General features: G+C 52.2%; 1 protein-coding gene across 1 annotated transcript; it reads right to left on the reverse strand.

The window, feature by feature from the left end:
* Positions 1 to 1,135: 1,135 nt before the first annotated feature.
* MICOS10 (mitochondrial contact site and cristae organizing system subunit 10) lies at positions 1,136 to 14,466 on the reverse strand. The gene is made up of 4 exons (XM_053281505.1): positions 14,313 to 14,466; positions 3,788 to 3,835; positions 3,006 to 3,115; positions 1,136 to 1,369 (listed from the first exon to the last, which is right to left on the reverse strand). The coding sequence occupies exons 1-4, from the start codon at positions 14,449 to 14,451 to the stop codon at positions 1,361 to 1,363; spliced, it is 306 nt and encodes a 101-aa protein (XP_053137480.1). The 5' UTR covers positions 14,452 to 14,466; the 3' UTR covers positions 1,136 to 1,360.
* Positions 14,467 to 15,422: the final 956 nt, after the last annotated feature.

A 15,422-nucleotide genomic window follows, 5' to 3' on the forward strand; every position in this document is an offset into this window, starting at 1 on the left:
CAGATGAGTCCTCTTGACTAAATCTAACATTCCTTCGGTACGAAGGGCGGGGGGGGGGGGGAAAGAGGCCTTTGCTTCCACATACGTAATTAGTTTTGTTCCGACATCACAGCCCTGCTCGTGCGGAGATGAAAACAAAGAAGCCAGGCCTTGTGCAGAGATCCGCTAGCCCTGTTTGTTTGGACAGGCTCGCCAGCAAACGCTCCGAGGCTGGGATCCGACCGCGCAAGTGGCCAAGAGACAACCCCACCATCAAAAGCATGGCACTGTAATGCACACCTTCGCTATCGTTGCTGCCTTGTTTTTAAGATCTCACCTGGCTCAGAAATAGCAGTTTAGGAGGTAAGCAGGTGGGTGCGAGCGTGTTGTGGTGGGTAGAGCACCAGACTAGTTCAAGAAAATGGAAAGGCACCGACTACGGATGGATCAGTCCGTTCCCTCCGGCTGGATCCTGGTGCTCGCTCATTGAGACATCTTTTCATACTGCCCCCCCCCCATCAGCAACTCAATGGGACATGAGCTGACCTAGGCAAGATACCCAACTACAGCCCTGCAGAGCTGAAAATTAAGGGCTGGAGACCACAGCTCAGTGGAAGAGCATCTGCTGTGCGTGCAGAAGGTGATCCCCGGTTCAATCCCTGGCAGCATCTCCAGGTAGGGCTGGGAAGGACTCCAGCCTGAAACCTTAGAGAGATGCTGCCAGCCAGTGTAGGCAACCCTGAGCGAGACAGATCAAGGTTCTGATTCGGCATAAGGCACCTCCTTATGGTACTAAGATGCTTTCGGGTCCAGGGCCTTCCACCTAGGGAGAGGAGGCCGGACGAGTTAAGTCCCCTTCTGAGCTCTAATTGAGATCCTCAAGGCAGCCGTTCTAGCAAAAAGCTCACCTCCCACAAGCAGCACAGAAAGAGGGGGGTAAACTGTGGGGCGGGAATGCCCCCCCCCTCCCCGCTCTGCAAACTGCCGCGGAGAAATGGAGGGCAGCTGTCACTGGGGGTGGAAAGGCTTGAAGAGGAGTTTAACCAGGTGGCTGCAGCTGTTAGTTCAAACGCGGCATCTTCCCACACATTCCCTTTCCGTGCGCAAGGGCAACGGACGAAGCAAGGAGCAGACACAGAGACAGAGAGAGAGAGAGTGTGTGTGTGTCATTTTTATTTTACTTCCGAGAACAGCAGCTTGCTCGCTGTTTCCAACAGAAGATACAAAGCAAGATTCGGTGTCAGGCAATCATAGCTCGCCACTGAAAAGGGGCGCGCGCTTCCAAAGACTGTCGTCTCAGGACCGGGACGCTCCGACCTTCCTGAAGGGTAACCCCGGCGTCTCCGTTCCTCTGCCACAGAAGGGTCTTTTGAGGCACGTGTCACTGCTCCTGTGAGAAAGAAAGGGCACCTGCTGTCAATCCCTGGCGGCATCTGCAGGTGGGGCTGAGACACACTCCTGCCTGAAAGGCTTGGGGAAGCTGCTGCCAGCCAGTGCAGGCAATACTGAGATAGATGCACCAAGGGACTGACTCTGTATACAGCAGCTTCCGGTGTTCTTATGAGCCAGTTCTCCCTGCAGAAGCTGCACTGCTTTTGAGAACATCTCTGGCAGGGATTGAAAACCTGGCCAAAAGGTGCGAGAGGGAGCCACTGATCTACCTGCAGGAAACCCTAAGTTCAATCCCAGGCATCCCCAGGGCAAGCCTCTGTCTACCAAAGGCCTTGGAGAACGGCTGCCAGTCTGAGTAGACAAAACTAAGCTAGACGGGCCAAGGGTCTGACTCCGCAGGCAGCAGCTTCGTATTCCCCTATTCCCAAGAGCTGCAGATCAGTAGGCAACACCAGGCTGGATGGCCCACACTCTGCGTGAGGTAGAGTCGGCTTATATTAGCTAAATGTGAGTAATTGACAGAGTTCTGGTTTCCCCGTGGAAACCCAGAGACTTTTGACATACAAGATCGAAGTTTGCTGCCTGACATGGAATTCCCCACCCCGGCAGTCGGAGGCACGGAAAATGAAGGGCTGAATGAGGCGTATGTGGCTAGCGGCTGGCTGCCAAGCAATTGCTCAGAACGACCTGGAGGGAGCCAAATGAGCCCCAATGATATTAACTATTCGCCTCCGCCTGAGTCAGCGGCTGAGCCATTTTTTAAAAGCCATGAGGTCTGCACAACGCTGTGAGCTGCCCCTCGAAAGACTGACTCACTTCCCAAGCCGTTTTATGGCCCGCTCCTGAGTGGAAGGTGGGGTGGGCGGGGGGGGGGAATGCTTTGTGCTCTGGAAGAAAATCACCCATAAAGTTGGCTATAAACTTCTTCGCGGCCGTTTCGTAAGGCTGTGGGGAAACGTGACGCAGCCTGTCGCGTTTTGACGTGGACAGCAACGTGGGCCAAAGAGAAACGGATCCTTCGGCAGATGGGGAGGCTGCAGGGAAATTCCACCCCCCCACACACACACCATTCTGTAAGAGCAAAATGAACATAGGAAGCGGTTTTCTGCCGAGTCAGACCCTTGGTCCACCTAGCTCGGGACTACTTGGCTTTGGTCCTCCTGCAGATGTTGGCCTATAATTCCCATCGTCCCTGGCTACTGGGCATTGTGGCTGGGGGTTAGGGGGTTGTAGTCAAGCACAGCTGGAGGGCCAAAGTCCAGCAGGCTTGATCTAGCTTTGTCTGCACTGACTGGCAGCCGTTCTCCAGGGTTTTGGGGAAGGGTCTTTCCCAGGCCTAGCTGGAGATGCTGCCAGGGAGTGAACCTGGCATGTAGACGGCCCCCGGTCCAATCCCAGGAAGTACGGCCCGGTAGCGCTGGGGCAGACCTTTCTGCGCCGTCAAAGCCTGCCTCCAGCGAGCATCGGCCAGGGCTGCACCACTGGAGCCCTCCAGCCAGTCAAACTACAACTCCCGTCACCGCCACCCGCTGCCCAGTCGTCAGGGATGATGGGAGTTGTAGTCCCAGCAGCCGCTAGCTGGACCCAGCAGGAGGCAGCGAGCCTTGGAAGAGAGCCCCGGAGTCTGGACTCACCTTGACAAACCTCCCGTGGAGAAGGTACGGGGACTGGAAGTCGTGCTGGCAGTTGGAGTAAGCCATCCCGAGCCCCATGCCGGATCCGAAAGCAATGGGCCACGTCTTCCCTGGAGCAATGGGGGAGAAGGGAGGGGAAGGAGCGGAAAGAGAGAGAGGGGGGAGACATGACTGAGGAATCACCGCGCAAATCACAGCTCCAAGCGACCCGTCACGTCTCACTCCGAAAGGGCATCCCTGATCATCCAACACCAGGGGCTGTCCCCTTAGCAAGAAGATCGATGCACAGGAACACCTCCGTATTCAAGGGGGTTCCATTCCCAGCTAGGGCCGCAGATACCGAAACCGCGAATACCGAGTAAACAGGAATCCCACGGGCTAGGTGCCTAAATTGGGGAAATTGGCCACCATTTTTAAAAAAGAAAAAGAATACCAAAAAAGCACAGCCAAGTGCCTTGCTGTATTCTGCTGGTCCCCAGCAATCCTTCGGTGTCCCCCAAGGGCTGAAAATTGTGTGTTCGCCCCATTGTTGTCTCTTAAATGAGCCATGAAATGGCTGCTGAAGTCAAAATGGCGGCCAGAAAGAACTTCCAAGGTCCTTTCCAGCCTGCGGATTTAACCCTTTTTCTGCTGCCCCCCCCGGTGTATACCACGGTTGGGTGTCGTGGGTACTGAACCCGAGATTAATGGGGTTTATTCGGTATGCCTGGATGCGTGGATGCCAGGAGGAGGGAGGGTCCCCGTGATGGGACAGAGGCACCGGGGAACAGCGGGCCACTTACTTTTGAAGAAAATGACCGAGAAGACGATGCCCAGCCCAAATCCCGCACCTGCAAGAGAAAGGGAAGAGTCAGCGGGGATGGTGAGCAGGCAGACACAACGCAAGCACACAAGAGCAGCTCCCCAACGTCTGTCAATCCGGCCTCTTGTTCCCCAGAGGCTTGCGGCTCCTGCTGTATGGACGGAGAGAGCAAGCACCTCTTCTGTGCCCAGTTCCCAAGACCATGAGCGTACATGGCTCTCCCCTGGCCTAAGTGGTCGCCTGGTGCCCTTGGAGAGCGAGAGTCATGGCCAATAAACGTTCAGCACCAGCCTACATCGGGGAAGCGCCTGCTCCAAACTCTGTCCGGTCAGCACTCGGGGCCAGCTTGGGAGGTCCCGGCTGGCGGGGATACAGGGCAGGCCCTTGGGGGGGGGGGGGTGGCGGCGGCGCCAATTTGCCCTTTCCCCAGGGAATTCATGGCAGTGTACCTGGTGCGTTCCTCCCCCCTTTTTAATCCCAGAGAGTGCGCGACTGGCCCTAGGTCACCGGGTGAGTTTCTACGCGGGGTTTCCACTTGAAAAACCAAGGGTTGGGAGGCGGGCCGTGGCTGTCGGGGCTGTCCTCCAGGAATCCACAGGGCTCTGAATAGTTTATCAGGCACTAACTTAGCAGTGCACCATAGGACAGCGCTGCCCAGAGAGTCCCGTTTCCTCCTGCTTCAGCAGTCAAAGTCAAGAGAGAGAGAGATATCGTTCCTCTCCTCCTGCCATCTCCTCCCCTGAGCCCAGCGTGTGGTGGGAGAAGCGGGGAGGAGGCAGCGGCCAAAGTGGTCTGGTGCTGGGAGACCCTTGGCTTTCCTTCCCCGTCCATTTGTTTTCCTTGTAAGCGAGACCTTTCATGTTTTATTGCCATGAAGTTAAAGGCTGGCCCGGAGGTGCCGCTCTTTAGTGGAAACAGCTGCCACAGCCGTCGCTATCCCTCCGTCAGGTGGGAGGCGCCCTGGGAGCAGCGGGGCGCCCTCTTAAAAGGAAATGGGGCATGCGAGGCCCGGGACCTGCAAAAGCCATCAGCCGAGTGGGGCTGCTGTTTGCCTTTCGGGCGCAAGGGACATGCTCTCTGCCCATGCTCAGGGGCACCGCAGGGATCCCAAGGCACTGGGAAGACCCTCTGGAGCCAAGTCTTATGTCAATTTAAGTATTCATTGGAGGCAGCCCCCTCTGGGCATATCCTGTTTGCAGCCACTTGGGCAGCTCAGCAGCAGGGGCCCTGTTTTGCAAGCAGAAGGTTCCCAGTTCGCTCCCTGGCAGCGTCTCCAGGGAGGCCAGCTTCTGCCCTTAGATGCCGGAGAACCAACATCAGTCAGGGCAGACGAGACTGAGCTGGATGGACCCAAGTTCTGATTCCGCTGGTGCTGGGATTAGCATCTCAGGCTAGGGAATGGGAGACCCAAGTTCAAATCCCCACTCAGACCCACTGCTGGGCGTCCTTGGCCCACTCGCTCTCAGCCGAGCCTACCTTACAGGGCTGTTGTCGGGGTAGAGGAGACGACACCCCCCCGCACACCACCACCCTGAATTCCTTGGGGAAAGGGCATAACGTAAGCAAGAGGCGTTTCGTCCTCACTGCTTTAGAGATACGACCAGCACTTTTCAAATGCCTACACACTGCCTAGAGAGTTCTATATCAGGCGGTATAGAAATTAATTAAATTAATTACACACATTAATTAATTAATTATGATTAATTAACTGCAAAATACACACACGCTAACATTTTCATACACTATTTCATCTGTGAACTCAAAGCCATTTAGGCTGGCTCTCCTTTAAGACCCACTCAAATCTGCACGAGAACTGCCTTCCGGATCCTCAAGGGTTATTGTTTCTAGAACATTGCCAGTGTATGCTGAGCCTCACACAGTTAGACGGGAAGATTCCCTGCTCCCGGACGCCTTAGATAGTACCAGCAAACGACAGACAGTGGCGGATAGCTATAGACTGCTTTTCAACCAGAGTTCCCAAATCGGTTTACGTAAGATATAAATAAATAAAGATGTCTCCCTGTCCCCAAAGGGCTCACAATCTAAAAAAAAGAAACATAAGGCAGACCCCAGCAACAGCCACTGGAGGGATGCTGTGCTGGGGACGGAGGGGGCCAGTTGCTCTCCCTCTGCTCAATACAAGAGAACCGCCACTTTTAAAAGGCACCTCTTTGCTCAGTTAGCAGCGGGGGAAACTCAAAGCTGACTTGGACAGAGGGACTCTCTATTCAAGGCAAGTTTCCTCGCAGCTGAGAGTCTGCAGTTCGGCCAGCATCCATTCGCATACGACAGTTAGCGCTGACCCATGTCTTTCCGCCACCCCCTTTCCCCGTCACAGCTTCCCCATTGAACAGCTGGTGCTGGATGGGGGGGGAGCGGCGGCACGGGGGGGGGGGGGAAGAGTGTTTATGCTATTTAGAAACAAATTACCATTTGCAAAGATCCATCAAACATTCAAACTGTTTGACCTCCTAAATGGAGGTTCAAACAAATCGCTTCCCTGCTTCCACGCTGCTCTTTCGAGCTGGACTCCTGGACTTCAGGCTGTTTGGGTGGAAAAAAATAATGATTTTGCAATGCTGGGGCAGAAGAAGAAGAAGAAGAAGAAGAAGAGGTGGTGGTGGTGGTCGTCTGCTTGAGCTGCCTGGCTTAGCTAGCCATGCTGGTTGGGGTTCTATGCTTGCTGTCCCAAGAGTTTCTCTCCCTCTCTGCCAAACCAAACACATTAGCTAATCTCTGGGAAACGATTTACGAAAGGGCATCATGCAAAACCCCTTCCTTAAACTGCTTCCGCTACCACATTTTCCAGCCAGCTGGGAAAAACAGACCCCCCTCCTTGCAGTTTGGGATAGATTTCAAGAGACTAGAGCGACATGCAGCCGTTTCTGCTGCTCAGCTCACTCAAAAGCCACTATTTGGATGCCAGAGCTACGGCAAAGCTGAGGGCAACAGAGAAAGCACCCCCCCCCACACACACCTGCCCCACATAATGCAGCAGCATATTGGTCCTCCAATACCATAAGAGAGTATTGGTAGAGTAGTATATGGAATTAGAGGACAGCTGGTCCTCCAGCACCATAGAGTAGAAACAGCTGGTCCTCCAGCACCATAGAGTAGAAACAGCTGGTCCTCCAGCACCATAGAGTAGAAACAGCTGGTCCTCCAGCACCATAGAGCAGGAATGACTGCACTGGTCAGGTCTACTGCGGGGCAGCCACAAGCACAGCCACGCTGCTATTTGTGGAAAGTCAGGACTACTTTCGACCACCTGGATGCAGGCATTAAATATTATTTAACTTCTATACCACTTTCCTGCTTCTGTACTCAACATGGTATACAATTTCACATGAGTTTGTAAACTACAATGAGCACAACACAAACGAAATCAGAAGTTGACAAACATATCAAAATGAGTGAAACGGAAGCAAGATCAATAACCAGGAGGTTTCCTTTCCTTCTTGCTTGAAGAAGAAAGACTTTCACCCGACAGAGAAAGGAGGCCATGGTGAGAGGGAGGTTCGAGAGCTGGCATCGCCAGCGAGAAGCCCCTGCCCCTGGATCGCTGTCAAATATATATCCGAAACAGGCGAGACCCGAAGCAGAGCCCCACCAGAGGACCTAGTTAGGGTTCAGGAGGGTTTGTATGGAGGTGGTGGTGGTCCTTACAGGGCAGTACTCTGGTCCCAAACCAGAAAAAGGGCTTTACAGGTAACAACCAACACCATGTATCGTGTCCAGTAATGAACTGGAAGCCAACGACGAGAGAGAATTGCAGGTCACACGCAACTTACGTTGGACTTCCGACAACTGGTTGAGGGCCTGCATTAGTAGAGGACTTGACAAATCCCAGGTGCCTGGGACCCATGGCACCTACTAATTTAGCCAAGGCACCTAGATGATGTTCAAAGGTAGAGTTACCTAATAAAAAGTTTATTTGTCCCAGGCAGCCCCATTTCTGTTCTAAGTAGGTTACCTGTAGAGGGACAAAGAGAAGCCTCCACAATGTCTGCCACTAAGTCGGGCGATTTTGTCAGGCATTCATGGTCTGACGCCAAGACGCAAAGCAAGTTTGTCAAGGCCTGCACTAGCAAGCTAGGGGCAGGCGGCCAGCAAGAACTGGCAACACCTAGCAAGTTTTGGAGATTTGGCAAGACTCTGCTCTCCCGCCTTCCTCTGTGCGGAATGGAAAGGATGAAAAAGGAGGCCGCCTGCCACGAGGCACCATGAAGTGTGCCATCCATTATCACCGAGAAGAAAATGCAACAAGGACGCCAAGCTTCCTTTCCTGGATTCAACAGCTTCTGTTCTCCTCTCCGAGTTTAGCCTGGAATCTCTCGCCTCACAAGCATCCCAAGAACAGGAATTCAGCAACAGAAGTTTTTACCCTGCCTGGTTTGGGGGAAACTGTTACCCACTAATTCTTCATCCCACTAGGAAGCAGTTGTGGTTCTGTGGTCATCTCCTTAGCTACCCCAAGCAAGGAACAGAGAGGAGAAAGCCATCGTTTTGGGGAACCAGGCCAAACCTGGGGTGTGCAGATTTCATTCTGTGACGTCGCCTGTCGAGAGACAAACAGCGGGCCAGCCAGCTGATGGCTTTTGCAGGTCCCGGGCCTCGCATGCCCCATTTCCTTTTAAGAGGGCGCCCCGCTGCTCCCAGGGCGCCTCCCACCTGACGGAGGGATAGCGACGGCTGCGGCAGCTGTTTCCACTAAAGAGCGGCACCTCCGGGCCAGCCTTTAACTTCATGACAATAAAACATGAAGGGTCTCGCTTACAAGGAAAATAAACAGATGGGGAAGGAAAGCCAAGGGTCTCCCAGCACCAGACCACTTCAGCCTCCTTACCTGCCAGCCCCGGCACCCCGCAGTAAGCTGGGCTCAAGAGGGGAGCGGAAGACGGTGCTCTCTCTTTGCAAGGAGTCTGGCTGCTTACACAAGAGGAGACGGTGCGTGCGTGCGTGCCTGCGAGATGCCCAAGACCTCAGAGTCCTGCTACATTAGAGCAAAGGACCCCCAGTTCCCCCATCCAGTTTCCAGGAGTGGAAGTTCCCCAGCATGGGGTGAAGGTTCCAGCTCTCCCTGCGCGGCTCTGGCCTTTGGCACGCAGAGGTAGACTGCCTCTAAACATGGAGGTTTCGTTCAGCTCTCATGGCCCCTTGCCGTCAACCGACCTATCCTCTGTAGATTTATCCACCACTTTTGAGAAGTCACCCAAGCACTGCAAGAGGGGGAGAGAGTTGGTCTTGTGGGAACGAGGCTGAATTGTCCCCATTGCTAAGCAGGATCCACCTTGGTCTGCATTTGGATGGGAGACTTCGTGTGAGCCCTGTGAGATATTCCCCTCAAGGGATGGGTTCATAGCTCAATGGAAGAGCACCTGCCTACTTGCAAGCAGAAGGTTCAATCCCTGGCAGCATCTTCAAGACAGGGCAGGGAGACTCCTGCCTGAAACCTTGGAAAGCTGCTGCCAGTCAGTGTGGACAAAGCTGAGCTGGATGGACCAAGGGCCTGACTTGGTCCAAGGTAGCTTCCTTTAAGTTATAAGCAGCAGGGAACTCAATTGAAAACTGAACTATTCCCCCTCCTCCCTTTATAATAATTTAGTCTTTTTATTTTAGTCTTTTTTTTCATTGTAAGCCCTTAATACTTATAAGCATTTTCCTTTCCGATGTCAAAACAAACCAAGGATTAGAGTAAAGGAGAATTAGCGTTTTCTAGAGGGGAACGGGCCATTTATGGTCTTGCAGGCTGCTGCCTGGTCCTGTACAGGCACATTTCCAAACAGAGCTCAAGCTCCCAGACAGAAGAGCATCCAAATGGAGTCTTCTGACATGGAGGTCTGGAAGCCAGCCCCTTTCCCAGAGGGACTCTGCTAGCAACAAATAGATCGGAGAGCTTAAACCATCTCCTTCATTTAATCATTTCAGAAAACACCACTAAGACCATTTCAAAGAGAGGGACCTCCGCTGATTTTCATCTGTCAATGGATCTCAGGGGAAATGAGGAATTGTGGTTCCAACTGGTTGGACTGGTTGTCCCACCCCCTCCAGTGCAGTACTGCTGGGGGTGCTCACAAAATCAAAGCAGGTAATATAGAAAAATAATTTTCAAACAAAAACAAGATCCAGTTTAAAACTGGATCTTAAAAAGGTGCTAATTAGGAAAGGAAAACCCTTATGAGCTGCAGATAAACCCTGAAAGGCCTCTCTATAAAAATGGGGTTTAAGCTGTTTTTTAGTTAAATTGAAACAGCAACTCATCCATACACACACTGGCACATCTTGGGGTGGTCAATGGCTTGGATGTCTTTAAAAGGATCTCAGACCAATTCACAGGCAATCCATGGTTTGTAGCCATGGTGGCTTTGTGGATCTGCCATGTTCTGGGGCAGCCTATCTTTGAATACCAGCTGCAGGGGAGCAACAGCAGGAGAGAGGGGGCATGCCTTCACCTCTTGCTCGTAGGCTACCCAGAGGCAACGAGTGAGCCATGGTTGGAAACAGGGTCTGTATTAGTGGACTTTTAATTCATCTAGTTTTTTCTTCTGTTATAGATGCTGCAGTGTGTTACCATCATGTTGTACAATGATATGGCCCTGGCCACTTAGACAGCAAACAAGGAAGAGCTGGGCTGGTTCAGGAATGTGACACTTGTATCCCTCCCTTCATGGGATTCCCAGCGGTCTCCCGTCCAAGGGACCGATCCAAACTGGGTGCTGCAATCCAAGCAAGAGTCGCACCACACCGTGATCTGGGGCCCTGGTGGGTTGGGAACTTAACTGGAAGTGAGATCTCACCAATCTCTGCACTTCTCAGCCCCGGCTCCCTGTGCTCACGCATTAACTCCTGTTCCATCCCAAAATAAGGTCCCTGTTTGCTTTCGCACTCTGGGCCAAGTGCCTGTGCCTAAACACAGCTCCCGTCCACATTCAACAGCTGCTCCACGCCTGCTCAGAACCCCTGGAGGTAGGAATTAGGCAAGCTAGTTATGCAACAGGGAGATGAGACTTCTGCAAGAACGGGCATGCCAACCGTTCATCGAGGGCACACTCACCCACTGTGCATTGACACACCAGTGGGACTCCAAAGAGCTGCACCGGGTCATGCAGTCACGGCCAGCAGATCTATGGCCTTGCCTGTGGCAGTAGGGGGTCGACGACTTAGTCATGCACAGGGCACATGGCTGACCAAACGCACCTGACTCGGCCATATGCTGGTAGTGTGTATGATTTTGTTTTTATTCCTGAACACAGAATTAGCAGCTCAGAAAAGATAGCACAAGTGGCTATCATAGTTAAGTGGCAGAGCATCTGCTTTGCACACAGAAGGTTTCAGGTTCAACCCCTGGCAGCATCTCCAAGCAGTGCTGGGAAAGAATCCTGCCTGACACCTCGGAGAGCTGCTGCCAGTCAGTGTTGACAATACTGAGCCAGATGGACCAAGGGCCTGAAGCCAGATGGACCAAGGGCCTGACTCTGTATAAGGCAGCTTCCCAAGTTCTTACAAATGGCGTTTAAAAAGGGATTAGACAAATCCATGAGAAGTGAGTCTAGCAACCTCTATGAGAAGTAATGGACCCTCCATGTTCCAAGGCAGTTTACCTCAGCATGCCACATGCGAGGGATAAGACAGAGGGCGAGAGCTTCATCTTCTGCTTCTTGCAGACCGCTGCTGGGAACAGGATGCTAGACTGGCGAGACCAAGGAAAGTCTGTCTAAGCAAGGCTCTTAGGTTATTACCACATATCTGTAACCCCACTCACAAAGCAGGTTTTCCTTTAGCCCCACTCTGCCACTCCCACAAGAACAAATTAACATCGGCACAGAAGACGCGAGAGATAATTCTGCAATGACAGGCATACATATCAGATATTAACTCATTTGCGATGCAAATAGAATCCATGTTCTTTTACCACTGAACACAGGTAAGCAAGTTTTATAACCTGCAACTTGAAAGTGCTTTCCCCAGTCTGGGAAGGCAGGAGATGGCTGCAGACAGAAACCTCACAACTGCTGCCAACTCGGGGTACAGGGTGCTGGGAACTTCTTGCTCAACTCTCATTTCAAAGGGATTGGCACATGAGCGCCTGGGAGACTACAGCCAACAGCGACTGAGCGTTAAGGGAGACGGCACGACAACCGCACTCCTAGTCTGGGACAGAGCACATGGGACCGAGGTTCCCACACTCTTCATTTCGATGCTCGCGGGGCCAAGAGAATGCAGCAGTTAGGTGCCCCCAAAGATAACCCAAACCCAGAGATGAGAATTCAGGGATGTGGGAGGTTAGGAACATCAGAAGCTGACTAATGCAGATTCAGACCATCTAGCTCAGCGGCTCTCCGAGGTTTCGGGCAGGAGTCTCTCCCAGCCCTCCCAAGAGATGCTGCCAGGGACCGAGCCTGCCCTCTTCTGCATGGACGGCCGATGCTCTGCCACTTAGCTGCGGGCCCATCCTAACCCTAACCCTAACCCTAACCCTACCATAAACAGTGCATATATGAGTCACCACGGTTCTCTCTGGTACATCCCTATGCCTCAGGGACAGAAGCCCAACACAAGAACAGCCCTGGCTGAGACCCATCTAGCGTAGCATCCTGTTTCCAATAGTGGACGTACAGGTGCCTCTAGGAAGCCCACAAGCAGGGCTTGAAGGTACAGCCTTCCCCTGCTGCTCCCCCGCCCCACCGGCTTTTAGAGATATACTGCTATATATAAACATTGCAGCTAACAGCCACGGCTAGACTCTTCTTCTCCCTGAATTCATTACACCCCACCTTTTTAAAAGCAACCTGAGCCAGTGGCCAAGTCCCTGAGCTGGTGCGATGGCATGGAACATCCACACACATTCCAGTTCCTCAGGAAGCTGTTGGAGTGTTTGTAGTCCAGTTTCTGGAAGGGAAGTTGTCAGTTTGGCTAAATTTAAGATCTCAGCACAGTCTCCAAGGACAAGAGTAGCTTTGGAGAGCAGGACAAGGACTAGAAAGAGATCCTAGGTGGTAGGAAAGCTAAGGAGCCCAGAGGTAAGGCAGGTGAATGTAGGTGAAAGGCAGGAGGGCAGGAAAACTGAGGCAAGAAGGCGACCAAGTTATACACACCGACGTGAACTAATCACTAAGTATTTAGTTGCAGGCTTCTCGTTTTTAATTAACTTAGCTATTTAATTAACATTGCTATTAGCCGCAATAGCAGTATACCTGTGAAAGCTAGTTTGTAGTGGTGGGGAGGAAGCAGCAGGGAAAGGCTCAGCCTTTTCCGTAGCTGCTCCTCGCCTTTGGAATGCATTCCCGGCAGATATCCGCAGTTTAGGCTCGCTGTCGGCCTTTAAGAGAGCCCTAAAAACTTACTTGTTTGGCCTGTCCTTCCAAAGTTTGTAATTTTTTAAAAAAGTATTTTATTTAGTTTTAAATGGTTTTTAATGGTTTTTAGCAATGTGTCTTAAATGGTGTGTGTTTTTATGTCTTTATGTCTTTTTAAATTTGTTGTACACCGCCCAGAGCCTTTGGATGGGGCAGTTTATAAATGGGGTTGGGACATGTCTATCCCCCTGAAATCTGTGCTCATCTTGATCATTTGTGAATGTTGCACAGAGATGGCCCAAGCGGTACCTCCTGCATTTCAGGGCCTTTTGGCCACACAGCACACACCCCTCCCCCCCAGCTGTGTAGGTTAGACAGTTTTTTTAAAAATCCCAGTTAGTTTACCTAGTAGCCTACATCTACTATGGAGATAGTTATACACCTCAAAACCAGACACAATCTTTTTCTGGATTCACACCGACTTGTGGCTCCCTTCTATATTCATTCCACATTCACATCTTGTTGAAAACACCAGTAAAAGTATTTTTAAAACAAAACAAAACGAAATTGCACTTGCTATCTACATTGCTTCTCAACAATTCTCAAGGTAGATTACACAGCAGAGACACCGGATGGTGACGCTGAGTATTCCCACACGTGTGCCTCTTGCTTTTTTTCTGTGCATTTCCAGTGGCTACTTATCACATTTTGAGAAAAGCATATATACATACATGTCATCAATACAATGATTTCAGGAGGTGCAATATTTGCAGGAAATAAAATTGCAAAATTTGCAACGGTTCTGGTCACACACAGGATGTGCAAGACGACCCTGGCCAGAGTTAAAATGGCATTTTGCAAGAGTACATAGGAAGCTGCCACATACTGAGTCCGACCACTGCTCCATCTAGCTCAGTATTGTCTTCACGGACTGGCAGCAGCTTCTCCCAGGTTGCAGGCAGGAGTCTCTCTCAGCCCTCTCTTGGACAGCCTACCTTGCCGGCTGTTTAGTAGTGGAGAAGCACCAGTTATAATAACGTGGCTGTTTAACGATGCAATTCCTGCTCCAGGCAGAACTGCGAAGGGCACAGAGACCCCCTGGGAGACCCCCGCCCACCTCCTTGGGGGGGCGCTGGTTCCCCTCCCCCAGCCCCTATTTCCTGCAGCCTCTGCCCCCTCCCTTCTCCCCCACCGGCCCAGCCCCCTTACCCAGCTTGACGGCGGAGTCAGCCAGACACCGGTCCCACTTCCTTCCCACCTCGCCCTCCGACGCCATCTTGGCCGCCGCCTCCTCCTCCTTCACCACCAGCTGCCACTCACCCCTTCCGCCCGCCCCCTTGCACCACATCTCGCGAGAGCCGCCGCAGATGCGGCCACAACAGGCTACCCTCGCGAGAGTTCCTGAGCCGTGGGGGGCGGGACGAAGAGACAGCAGCTTTCGCACTCAACGTCCGGCGCCTGCCCCGCCCTCTCGCCTCCGGTTGCCAAGGGTGCCCTTAGCAACCAGGCCCAAAAGCCTGACCTTGGGGCTAGGCCTCAGTCCTCCCAACAAAGCACAGGCATCAAACAGCTGAAATTGATACCGAGCAAAACATGACACGGAGAATAAAGTAATACCTCTTTCCCTCCCCGCCCGCTGCCCCGTTCTGGGGCTTTGTCCCGCAAATGTTTCGTGCTTTTTTGGTTGGACAGGCGACCGGAAACCGCATCGAGGCTTCAGTGAAGGCTACTGGGCATGCGCAGCGGCATACCAGGGAAAACCTCACGGGTCTTTCCACGCTCCACCCGCCCCTTAGCACACCTTTGATTGGCTGGCAGACTCAAGGCTCCGCCTCCCAAAGGTGAAGGCCCGCCCCAATCAATCCTGGGAGGATTTCAATTTGCAAAGTTCTGAGCTAGAGCTTTCAAACAGGGTTCTTAAACTTGGGTCCCCAGATGTGGTTGGATTACAACTCCTATCATCCACAGAAAACAGGGGGTGATGGGAGTTGTAGTCCAACAACCTCTGGGAACCCAAGTTTAAGGACCCCTCTATTTCTCAGTTTACCTAGAGGAGAAATTCATTCTGCATGCAGGGGGGGAGGGATTAGAGAGAACACTGCATGTCAGAGATGGTCAGCAAACCACCAGCAGATCTTCTCCTTGGCATTTCTGTCCTGAACTGGTAGCAAAACTGACCTAAACCTCTTTATCTTGGACTTTGGTTAAATCGTTTGCAGAAGATCTACAAGGGTTTTTGATTCTCAGTTGCTTAGCTATAGCATAATAGCAACAACATAAAGGCTGTTCTGTTTGTGTGTGTGTGTGTGTGTGTGTCAT

This window comes from Hemicordylus capensis, chromosome 16 (assembly GCF_027244095.1).
Source record: "Hemicordylus capensis ecotype Gifberg chromosome 16, rHemCap1.1.pri, whole genome shotgun sequence".
Classification (NCBI taxonomy): Eukaryota; Metazoa; Chordata; class Lepidosauria; order Squamata; family Cordylidae; genus Hemicordylus; species Hemicordylus capensis.